General features: G+C 39.2%; 1 protein-coding gene across 4 annotated transcripts in view; it reads left to right on the top strand.

Moving 5' to 3' along the window:
- Positions 1-12589, top strand: part of LOC100762081 (ran-binding protein 17) — a 276621-nt gene that overhangs the window by 201016 nt on the left and 63016 nt on the right. For all 4 annotated transcript variants that reach the window (XM_027425205.2, XM_027425204.2, XM_027425203.2 and 1 more), the window contains 2 exons: positions 6826-6933; positions 9051-9133. In XM_027425205.2, coding sequence (XP_027281006.1) covers positions 6826-6933; positions 9051-9133 — 191 coding nt within the window. The remainder of the gene's footprint in view (positions 1-6825; positions 6934-9050; positions 9134-12589) is intronic.

Below are 12589 nucleotides of genomic sequence, written 5' to 3'. Positions count from 1 at the left end.
TTTACATTTAAGGGGTATTCTTTCTCTCTTGCTTTATGTATGTCTTTCTTATCCAAACTTTCTTTATATATTGTAAAGGAAACTTCTTAAAAGCAGTGTCAGTGACTGTGCCATAGCTGTGGCCCAAAACATAACAGATCTGAGCATATTTTAGAGGGAACACTATACATTATGAAAAATTTTAAACACCAATGTTTAAAGTATTAGTGACTTAAGGTTTTAGTTGCTATGGAAACCTACTTCCTCATTTATTTTCTTATTGATCAGACAGATAAGCCTTTTTCATGGCCCTGAAGAATCAACTACATGCCTTATACATATATGTGTACAGAGGTTATAAATTTAATCATAAGAAAGTCTTAAATTAATCTATGAAGGATAGACCAGATATATATGACCATTTTATTTCTCTAAATACCCACTTACAAAATCAAAACTTTTCATTTATTTGGAAAATCATAAAAGCCTAATTTTGGTACAAAAAAATTGATTATTCACTTGAAACCAGGCTCTAAAGCCAGCCATCCAACAATTAACAGGCTTATTTCCTGTTCACCAGTTTTCAGAAGAGCCAAGGTCAGAAACTCCCTCCTGTGTCAACAAATATAATCTGGTTTCCATTTCAGCATTTGTCCAGCAGATGGCAGAAATGGAAAATCTTGGGACTTAGTGTTTTGTTTTGAACTAGAAACCGGTATCTCCTCCATTTGACCATAGATGTTGAAGTTATTGAGGTCAGGGGCGAAGGGTGAGGTGTCACTTATGCAGCAAGCTGTGCTACATTGCCAAACACAGTGGCTTGCTACTGGCCTTGCTTATAATAATTGAGTTTCAGTAGCAAATCAGCTTCCTTGGGAAAAGGCCAAAGGCTTTTCATAATTGTATTGACAACAAAATGAATATGATAAATGGTGTTCATTCAGTTGAGACAAGATTTATAGTTTTCCTTTGGGCAAGGGATGAAGAGCAAATATTTATAATAATAGTAAAATTTGTTTAAAAGTTACATTATTTGATCATTCAAAAAGCTTTATTAAAATATTTTGAAATACTTTTAACAGTTTCAGGTGATAAAGCACAGAGTCTTTCCAAAGTGTTCAGGTGATGCAAAAATGAATAAGTATATGATTTTTTAAAAATGCAGATATGAAAGTCATTTATTCTTCCTGAAATATTGATATGTCAAACCGTCAGTGATGATTCCCACATTATTGCTGGGGAAAGTTTATTTGCCTTTTATCCACATAAATGTGTGTTCTTTAATTTGTTATGCAATACTTAGCTTGCAGAAGAAACATTCCTGTAAGAGCACATGTCATCGTAAAGTCAAAATGCATTTTATTTATGATGATTGTTTGATAAAATGCTATTTTAGTGTTTAGCTATTTAATTCAGAAGCATCTCTATGAACACTGACTGCATTAACTGCTACACAAACTGCATTGCTTATCACTCCGTCCTTCCAAAACTAAATGGCCTGAAACTACACAGAGACCATCTTGATAATTTTTCCATGACTAGAGAATTCAGCAAGAAATCATTCAGTTATACCTTTGCCCCTAAAGTAAGAATACAACAAGAAAACTCTTTACCTTGCAGTGCATTGAAATACATTATTTAAACCTTTCCCAGGTTATACTTAGATTAAGGTGTCAAAAATTCAGAGAGAAATTAAAACTATAAACCTTTTTTAATATTATTTCAGTGCACTCTAATTTTTGTGATGTGGTCATTGAGCTCAATAGGCAGTCAGTGCTGTTTATTAATGTACATAAGCACATATACAAAACCAAAACAAGCCAATGAGAGATGCAGAAGAGCATGAGCTCTGTAATAAGATAGTCTTAAACTCTTGCCTTGGTTTTACCGCTTCCCAACCTGTGGGTCTTGGGTAAGTTATTTTGAGTCTCAGAGTCACAGTTTGACTTCCGTGATGCTAAGCTAATAATCCCCATCTCATCGTTTCCTTATAAGAACTATTATGATGGTGTGATTATATAAAGGTCCTACTGAAATATCTGATACAAAGTAACTATGTCACTTCTTTTCCTAAAACAGTTAACAAAGGACTCACACTTAGTTCTTATTCAACAAAGTGGGCTTCCATGGCACAGTGTGCTTGGTTCTAAGAACAGTATACATTACTGAAACACAGTTCTTACCACAAATGAACTTTTAGTTCAAACAAGTCCTGTGTGTGGCTGACTTAACAACAACATAGGAAGCTGTAGATGCCATAACAAGTCCACAGACAGGAAAGAGACTCCATTTATCTGGGAGATCAGGAAAGGCCCTGTAAAGGTGACCTTGTCTTGCCAGGTCAAGTGAGACTGGACCCTGGGGAGTTAGGAAGAGGCAGTTTGAAGTGATCATCAGTTTAGGGGGTTAATAAAAATGTTTCATTAGGACACAGCTTATTTCATAGCTAGAAAAACAGGTTGTCTGAGACTCTTGACTATCAGACTCCAAAATGTATATCCATATTCTACAGGCATTCTGAAGCCTGTAGAATAAGTTCTAATGATCAGCATAATCAGAAGTATATCTCCAGAAGAAAGCAATTGACATTGTATCTGAAACAAGTTAAACAGGAGAACAAACCTAAACAGCCGCCATTGAGCCAGCATTCTTTGGGATGTGTGTTTTATGCACAGGAAATACAAGAATACATTGCTGTTGTTCAGAAGTTTGCAATTAAGTAAACATGCAAAAGGATCCCCTATTGACCAACTAGTTGCACATGTGTTGTAGCAGAGACACAGGTAAAGGACCACATGAACATTTGTGAAGAATTGACAAGTATTTTAGGAGAAATGGGAGAGGTTTCCCAAAAAACCAAAAGATGGGTTATCAGCCAGAGGAGAGGAAAGGTGTCACACAGCACATGTCCCCTTATGGACACAATAGGGACATTGGCATGTTCATGGAGCACCTTAAGATAGCCTCTGAACTGCTGGGCTCTTTCTAGTCTAGACCTACAGCCTCAAACCCTGATTCTCTAACAGTTTTAATGAAAAAATTCAAGTTGTCTTATGTATTATAATGCTTTCTTGTCTTTTCTACTTATTTCAATTTGTTTATTTTGTATGTGTGTGCTCATGCCATGGCACACACATGGAAGGTAGAGGACAGCCTGTGGGAGTTAGTTCTTTCCTATACCACAAGGGTCCTGAAGCAATATTGAGGTCACCAGGTGCGGCAGAAGCACTTTTACCCAGTGAGCGATCACGCTGGTCCTTTTTAATTTCTTTCACACTTTAAGTTACAGATACCACTTTTTCTAGTGTTAAATCTATAAAGGAAATAATTGTAGTTTTTCTCCTTCCTTCTTTTTCTTGTGGTGTAGCACCTGGAAACTACTAATAATTGCTGTTTAGATTATTGAGAGGGTACATGAATGGAAGCAAGTCTGATGCTTGCCACTTCCTCATATTTGCCCTCTTGTCTGCTAATGTCCCCATCAATGCCTTTGATTTTTTTCATTTGTCTAATGTAGACCTTTGCTGTTTGTTGAGAAGATCTAGGTGAAATAAATTAGATCCATGCCCCTTCTACCTAAGGGCTCCTTTTCTCTTCCTCCTGCCCATATATATGTAGTCCTCACAAGGCCACTGGAAAATTAAACTTGGGTTTTGATTCCCACTCTGTAATCTGAGCCTGGCACTCTCATTCTGAAGCCCTTTTAACCTCCCTGCTTAGTAGACCTCTGCTCTGCTTTCCAATAATCACTCATTTTCTCTGTGGCAGTCACCTCTGTCAGAAGCATATTAGAATTGTCACTGCTCTCATTCCACACAGAAAAGGGAGCATCTCCTCATATCCCCTGGTCTTCTCCCAGTGTGAATATAGCATGCTCTAAAACCAGTGGTGCTCTGTCTTTAGAGTAGTTGGCAGATGGCCTGTGTGGGCCTCCAGTGCTCTTAGGTTTGGAAGTTTGTGTTTCCTGATGATCCCAGAGTTTGTGCTTAGGCTGTCTCTTTCCTGAGCTGGGAGAGCATCCTTTCCACACCTGCCACTCTGATGAAGTATGATAAAAACCATGTCTTCCTACTTCTGGATCCCCAGCCCTTAACACAGCTCATAGTGTGTAGAGTCTACTAATAAATAATAACAGCTTTCCTAGCATTTAGAAGCAGTAAACTGACATTTCAAATCAAGTTTGCAGTCAAGTAAGAGTTTGTATGTTTATTTATGCGTGTGTGTGTGTGTGTGTGTGTGTGTGTGTGTGTGTGTGTGTGTGTGTGTGTGCGCTCGCGCATGTGTGCTCGGGTTTATGCATCACAGTATATATATAGACATAAGAAGACAGCTCACTCTTTTCATCATGTAGGTTCTGAGGATCAAACACTAGGGTTTTTGTTTTGTTTTGTCATTTTCACCCAACCGACTCTCCACCTACTCACTTCGTTTCTTCACTCCCTGTTCTTTTCATTTGTGGTGTTTTCTAGCATGTATTTTTTACTTTACTTCCTGATTACTAAGCTATAAATCCCATAAGGGAAGGCGTTTTCCTGGTGTTTTTGTTCACTGGTATCTCTGGAGATTCTAAAATGGTACATTTGAGGAGGGCTTCAGCAAATCCTTGTTATAGAAGCTGTTTGGGGGAATGCAGCTTCTCACAGGGGCCCAGCACACTTCAGGCTTTGGAGGGCTTATTTTCACTATTAGTGAAGTGATTCTCGGGCTTTCCCCCCCCCACACACACCCCTTTGGTTTTTCAAGACAGTGTTTCTCTGTGTAATAGCCCTAGCTGTCCTGGAACTAGATCTGTAGACCATCCTGTCCTCAAACTCACAGAGATCTGCCTGCCTCTCAGAGTGCTGGGATTAAATGCATACACCACCACTGCCAGGTCTGTGAAGTGATTTCCTAAAGCTCAGCATAAAGTGCTATTTAACCAGTCAAGGTACACTTCTATCCATGTGAGCTCTGTATCCTTTTTGGGTTTACAACAGCAAATACATTGCACTGAGCCTGTACATAGGAGATGACTCTGGTTTCTGCACTCATAGGGCTTAGAATGGAGAGAGAAATGCTATGGTAGGGCTGGTACAGTTATACATAGGCCTTCTCCCAATCCCGGGTAGGCTATCAGGTATAGTGATGCTGGGAAAGACTTTCAGGAATCATTGAGAGCTGATTTGGAATATGAGGGAAGAGATGATAGCGAAGCATGGCTCTCCGCCCTTTCAAAGCCACTGGAAAGGTGGGTAGTGCAAACAGCCAGCCCTGCTTCTCAGAGAGATGGAGTCAGGAGTGCTCACTGAGCATAGCTAAAGAAGAGACAACAGAGAAGACATCCCAGAGTCATGGAACATGAAAGGCAGAAGGAAGCAGTGTATAGGGCACAAGTATTGGAGTCCTATGATTTGCAGGGAGTTGGGATGAGCCAAACTGTACATAGAGCAGAAATGGTGAGGTTGGAGGCAAAACAGCCTTCCTATCTTGTTGAGGAACTTGATGTGTGTGGCAGGGCGGGGTGGGGATGGGGTGTTGTGTTGAGGTTTTCCACATGGAGCTCTGTCCAAACCACACAGAAAGAACTGTTGATCCAGTTCAGCACTTTCATCTGAAACAAAGACACAAGTGACTTGGAAAGAGACTTGGAACTTAGCAAAACAGAAAGGGTAGGCAGTGCCATCAAGCCTTTCTGCTTTGATTTGAGGCTTTAAACCTATATTTATTGTCCATTTGCCAAGAAGGAGGCCAAGTAAGCCAGCAGAGATGAGTCAGCTGTTCATACTGTGTATCCCTGGCTAGGCTCATCAGAGGTATGCCCACCTTGTATTTACAAGAGTGCTTTGCAAGCCAGCCAGGTTGGCACACACTTTTAATCCCTGCTGTCAGGAACCAGAGGCAGGTGGATCTCTCTGAGTTGAGTTCAAGGCCAGCTTGGTTTACCTAATGAATTTCAGGACAGCCAGAGCTGTATAATGAGAGAGAGAGGGAGACAGAGAGAGAGAGACAGAGAGAGAGAGACAGAGACAGAGACACACATACAGAGAGAGAGAGAGAGAGAGAGAGAGAGAGAGAGAGAGAGAGAGAGAGAGAGAGAGCACCTATATAGATGTTTACTAGCCTTAGCAACAGTGGCATTGAGCAGGTTAGAGCTACCATCATCATATAGGGCTAATGGGTGGATGTGGTGCCTAGAAGATGGTACATTAATAGCAGCTTAGCAAGTTTACACAGGGTGACAAACAGCCCAGATGTTTCTTGGAACTCTAGTGGTATCAAAGCAGAAAAGTCAACAACTTAATTTTTAAAAAAGACAAATGTAGGTGATCTTGAAGGTGGCGTAAGTCTGTAATATCATTACTGTTTCTCTATGCTTTTGTGTATTTTTTTATCTTTTCACGATAAGTCTTTTTCTCAGTATAATCCTCAGAAGCCCCAATAATAGTGACTTAAATATATTTTATTCCTCTTTAACTAAATTTGCTTTCCTTCCCTATAACAGTAAGCATAATTCTTTAGTCATATTACTTACATGATATTTAAAGGTGTATCTTAATTTATACATAATACCAGGAATCAAACAATTTAATTTGTGGGGACAAATTAGTTCAGACTTTGTATCTACCCGAAAAGTATAGCCTATAATTAAAAAGAGTATACCGTATCATTGTCCACAAAACAAAAGAAATATGGATTTCTGTTTGCTTGGTTATTTTTAAATGTCATCAATTTTCAGCAGTATGTTTTTTGTTTTGTTGTTTTGGGGGGAGATGGTATCCAGGACTTTGTGCATGTTACTTTGGTTTCTGTCACTAATCGACATTTCAAGTTCTTAGCCCCTAAATTCTTTAACAGACTTTATAAAAGGTATCCAGCATATCTCCCAGTTCTTCAGAGAGCTATTGAGCGATGGTATGGAGAACCAGCATGTACTACTCCTATCTTAAAACTTTTGGCAGAACTGATGCAAAACAGGTAAGCTGCTGTGCACATTCCACAGAGTTCACGGCTGCCTGCCGGGTATTGTCACAGTTTAGCAAGAATACAGGGCACAGATCTGTGAAAACAATAGATATGAGCTTCAAAAGGAAGAAATTGCAGTATACTCTAGGGGGGCAGGACTGAGAAAGGCAAAGAATGAGTAGTATACTTTATAGACGCAAACTTTGGGAAATGGAAAAAAAGTTGAAAGACTACAGCCAAAGTCACAAAATGGAAACAAAAGAGCAGCAATTTTAACCATTTCTCTGCTTAGCTACAATTCTGTAGAATTTTAAATAAGGAAATGTGATCTCTGAGTTGATCTCAGGGCTCTTCACTGGCAGGTGGTTGTTTGCCTGGGAGCTGTGAGGATGTCTCTGCTTAACTCTGAGCATCCGTCTGTGTCGGCTGTTTGCAGCCACAGCATTTCTCAAACCTTATGATTGTGCATAGCAGCAGGGATTCAGATGCTCTGCTTATAAATACTTACAAAGATTCAGCAAAGCAGGTGGGGGAGCTACAGCAATCTACTTATGTTTGCCTGTTTAAAATGTGTCATTGTGGATGTGGCCTAGCACCAATTACCTGTCACTTAGCCATCCCGTTTCATCAGTGCCTCTTTGCAAACAGCCAGACAGGGAAGGAACATGGATTGCCGCTCAGCTTACTCTTGCTGAGTTGTTCATAGCAATAAATCAGTTTTCTTTACTCTTAAATTAGAGATGGAAAAAGATTTATAAAAGAAATGTATTTTCTTTTTTTTTGAAAGCTCTTAGGATTTTTTTTAAAGTTTTCTCAATTATCTTAAATATTCAGAGAATATGGGCTTTATATTTAATATTAGAAATATGGATTATTTATAATTAAAATTGTTAATTAGACATACATTACCAAAGTAGCATTTAATAGAAAAAATAATGTTCTATGTTACAAAGCATTTTGTGTCTGCCATAGTAAGTAATTCATCGCACAAATGACTCATTATAAAAATTTGTATTTCATGAAACACTGTATAAATTTGTCTATATTCTAGTATGGATTGCATATTTGCAATTTTTAAATCACAGTTATTATGGTACTTAATAGTAAACTAATTTTGAAAAGCAGCAATTTGTTTAGCAAACAAGACATTAGCAATGATTTGCCTGTGGTTTGGAGGACAGTTTTTTTTTTTTTTTTTGATTGGTTGGTTGGACAATTAGTTGGTGTTTTGTTTTGTTTCTTGTAGCATTGTGGGTTTTGTTTTTTGTTTGTCTGTTTTGGGGGGTTGTTTGATTGGTTGGATTGGTTTGGGGGGCATTGTTTTTGTTTTTGTTTTTTTCAAAACAGGGTTTCTCTGTCTAACCCTGGCTTTCCTAGAACACTAACTCTGCAGACCAGGCTGGCCTCAAACTCACAAAGACTCACCTGTGGCGATTAAAAGCCTGCGCCATCGGGCCAGGCACTCTTGCAACATGGTTTAAAGACATTCCATTGTAATTTGAAAGCATAGCAGCATGGCATGCCACAGTCAAATGAGGCCAAGGGAGGGAGCTGAAAAGCAGATATTACATCAGAAGGCTTGTCAGTCCCTTACTCTGTTCAAAGTACTCTCCACCTTTGGGGAGCCAGGAAAGCAAAGTTTTCCTCAGAACTTGTGGAATTTGTTTCTTATTAGCTCAGCTGTGTACAGTAGAAACTATGGTCTGTAATTGTGTACTGTGTTTGAAATGTGTTCTCTTTGGGAGAGGACCCAGTTCACATTTGCCCATTACTAAAAGACCCTGCATAGAATTTTTCTAAAGATATAACTCACACTGTGAGAGGTAACAATTGTGTCACTGTTGTTAAATAATTATTCATCAGCCACTTTGTATGAAAGGAGAAGAGGTAGAAGAACTGCAATCTAAAATGTCAGGACATTATTTTTGATAAATTAAAAGATGAACCCTTTGGATCAACAAATGGTGAAGAAGTTATTGTACATATTTTACCAGTAGCTGTTTGATTGGTGTGACTCTTTAAAGGGTAACTGAAACTGAACTGCTTCTTGGAAATGAAATTGCTAGACATGCTGATATTTGGTTTCTTTATCTGCAAGAATAGTCTGATTTTTTTGCTGTATTTCTTAGGTCTCAGCGTTTGAATTTTGATGTATCCTCTCCTAACGGAATTCTTCTCTTCAGAGAAGCGAGCAAAATGATTTGCACTTACGGTAAATACCTTTTTCCTCATTGGTCTCTGCAGTATAACTTAACATGTTTCTGGAAGAAAAGATGCTCATTGTTTCCTTCTTCTGAACCTCCATATCTATATGAATTTGTGAAGTGGGTAACAGTGCAGAAAGCAGGACCCTCACCTGAACAGCATCAGGCAGGAGAGGTAATGACATCCTGGCCAATTTGATATAGTTCTCTGAGATAAAATTACCATGTCAGTAGTAAATAATACAGTAGATAGACTTTTTAAAGTTATAGTATAGCCAGAATTTCTCAAATTTGTATCGAAGAATTTGCTGCCTTGGGTCTATGAATGCTTAGACCACTTTGTCAGGAAATATCCTGGCAAACAGCAGTCAATGTTTTATAAAATATTACAAGGAATATTTACATTTTGGTTCTGTACTCCTAGAAGTAGAATTCCCAAGACAAGATTGTTCTAGTTAATTACATTAAAAGTTTTTTTACAATTTATTTAGCAGTTTGAGCCTAAGAACTACCATTATCCCTAAAACTTGCCAATTAAGACAACTTCATTAATTTCTTTTCAAGACTTTTTTCTAAGTTATAACCATTTGTTTCTTTTGCTATTTAATGATTCCATACATGTATGTACTATATTCTGGTCACTCTTTCCAGACCTCCTTATTCCCCTGAGAGCTCCTTTGTTTTAGTTCTCTTACCCATGCTTGTTGGTGTTTATTTTGTTTTGTGTCCTGTAGAAGTGATATGATGCTGGGTTCAGAGATTGTGAGCACTGTACCCACCAGTGGGGATACAACTGGATGCTGCCCCATCCCCCAGAATCAGCTTCCAGTAGGTGTACAGTCAGTGGAGGCTCCATGAGCCCCTTCCCACCCATAGCTGACTGTTCAGAGTCTGACTTTTATGGGCCCAATGCCAGAACACACAGCTTGTGTGTGTGACTTGATACTGTGTTGGTCAGCAAAGCATCAGTATTAGGTTCCACCCTGGGGCCTGAGACTGTTCAGTTATGGATTTGGGGCTGAGTATAATAGTACTAGACATGGATTCCCTCCTATAGAATGTACCACAAACCTTTTTTTTTTTTTCTTAGTATTCAACATCCTTAGCCATGAAGGAAATACAGATAAAACTACTTTAAGATTCCATCTAAGTCCAATCAGAAGGGTCATCATCAAGGATGCAAATGACAACAAATGCTGTATTAAGTCATTTATCATACACTTCTCAAGACCTCAGGACAGTATTGCTGGTTCCCTGACCTTGGGAAAGTTGGAGGTGGTTATAAAGAATTGAGTCAGATACTGTCCTGAAAGGCCTTAGACCAGTTAGCCAGTATAATTACTTTGATGGTTTGAATAGATATGGCCCCTACAGACTCTGGCACTATTAGGAGGTGTGGCCTCGTTGGAGGAAGTGTGTTATTGTAGGGATGAGCTTTGAGTGAAGTCTTACAGGCTCAAACAGTGCCCAGTGTGGCAGTATTTCCTTGTGCTGCCTGTGGATCAAGATGTAGATAGAACTCTCAGCTCCTTCTCCAGCACCATGTCTGCCTGCATCTTGTTTCCCGCCATGGCAATAATGGACTAAACCTCTGAAACTAAACCAACTCCAATTAAATGTTTTCCTTTGTAAGAGTTGCTGAGGTTGTAGTATCTCTTCACAGAAATAGAAACCCAAACTAAGACAATTACTGTAACTAGCCACTGTGATTACTGTAACAAATTGAAATTGAAGCTGTTGGCATTAAGAAGCTCGCCAAGTATTAAAAAACGTAGCTGATGGTGGTTGGATAGGAATTTCACTGGAAGTCACTGTGACTGTAGATAGTAATTTTCCCATATCCCTTCCTGCTATTGAGAAGATTTAGGAAGTTTAAGACAAGCACTATGTGTTTTAGTGATTTTCATCCCCAAACTTGAGGGAAACCAAAGGTACAAGTGGGAAAATATTCTCCAACTGTGTTACCACTGACTTTGACACATGCACTTCACATAGAGTAATATAAGACTGTCCCGCCCTCCGTGGAATCCCATGCTGGCTTCCAGCCTTCTGGGGTCTGGAATATTTTCTTAGCATGCTTTTCTTCTGGAGAGTCTAGGCTTGCTTGTTGGAGGGCGGTCATGTGGTTTCTATCTAGGAGTCTGGAAGATGAAAGGGTAACAGTGAGGATGAGCAGAGTAAGAAATACTTACTTCTTTGGGTTATCCAAGGTGAAGGACAGGGAAACCTAAAGGGCCCTCCCCCTCTGTCCCCACCCTCATTGAGCTTCCTTGTAGCTCACCTCTCCTGGATAATGTTTGGGTAGTTGGGGATGGGGTAGTACTAGAGAGGACTCACAGCTTAATGCACCTGATTTATTACACATTTTGTGGACCAGCTCTTCTTCACTGCTCTGTAAGACTGGCAGAAAAATAATACTTTTGATATGCTGTTTTATTTATCTACATTCTGTCATGATATACTTTGATGTAAGTTTTTAATTTTGCTTCAGCTCTCAGCTGCTCTTGCCGTTACAGCTCAGGGTCAGCACTGAGGTTAGCCACAGTAGCACAAAACAATTTCCTGTTTGTACAGCCCAGGTAACATTTGGATGAGGATTAAATTTTACCACATTTTCTACTAGCCCTAGCCTATTATTTCTAATGAGTTTTAAATTGCTTCAAGAACATGTATTTCAAAACTTAGTGCAATGATCCTTCAGCCTGAGCAACTTAATAAAAGAAATTTCTTTCTCTAAATTTTTGGTTAAAATGTTGCATGCAGTGTAATAAATGTTATTACTCTGGAAACCTACTTCTCAGCTTTAAGAAGTGGATGTTTTTATGCTCAATTTCCATTTGTCTAATCTTTTCTTCCCATTGCCTCTGGGTACTGGTATCTTTAGTGACATCTGTTGGTTGAAGAGCGCACAGAGGGGAGAAATACTGTTCATTTTCATGAGGCTGGCCAACATGGAATTGCTTGTATTCCTTCCTTTGGTGGCTGATTTTAGGAAGCTTAACTTGTAAAAGTTTAAACTTTAAAAATAGCTGGAACAAACTATGATTATTCTCTTCACTGAAAATTTACATCTTGAGCTGGGAGATAGCTCAGCAGAAGACCTGGGTTCAACTCCCAGCACCCACATGGCAGCTCTAAATTGTTTGTAACTCCAGTCCCAGGTGATCCAGTGCCCTCTTCTGTCCTCCATGGGCACCAGACACAGAGGTGGTGCATAAGCATATGTGTAGGCAAAGCACCCGTATGGACGGACGGACGGATGGATGGCATCTCAAAAAAGTTTTAAAGAATTTTCATCTTGAAACAACATACGCTTCTTTAATACTCATAAATTGAGTTTGTGAAGTTTTATACAAACCATTCCTACTTCTTGTGACCAAACTAACAAACCAGTGGTTTACTCAATGGGATTTACAGAGCCCTAGAAGTCCGTAAAAAGCACCACAGAAACTGTTCAGAAAACA

The sequence above is a fragment of the Cricetulus griseus genome, chromosome 7, assembly GCF_003668045.3.
Source record: "Cricetulus griseus strain 17A/GY chromosome 7, alternate assembly CriGri-PICRH-1.0, whole genome shotgun sequence".
Taxonomy (NCBI): Eukaryota; Metazoa; Chordata; class Mammalia; order Rodentia; family Cricetidae; genus Cricetulus; species Cricetulus griseus.
This window is presented reverse-complemented; position numbering and strand designations above follow the sequence as displayed.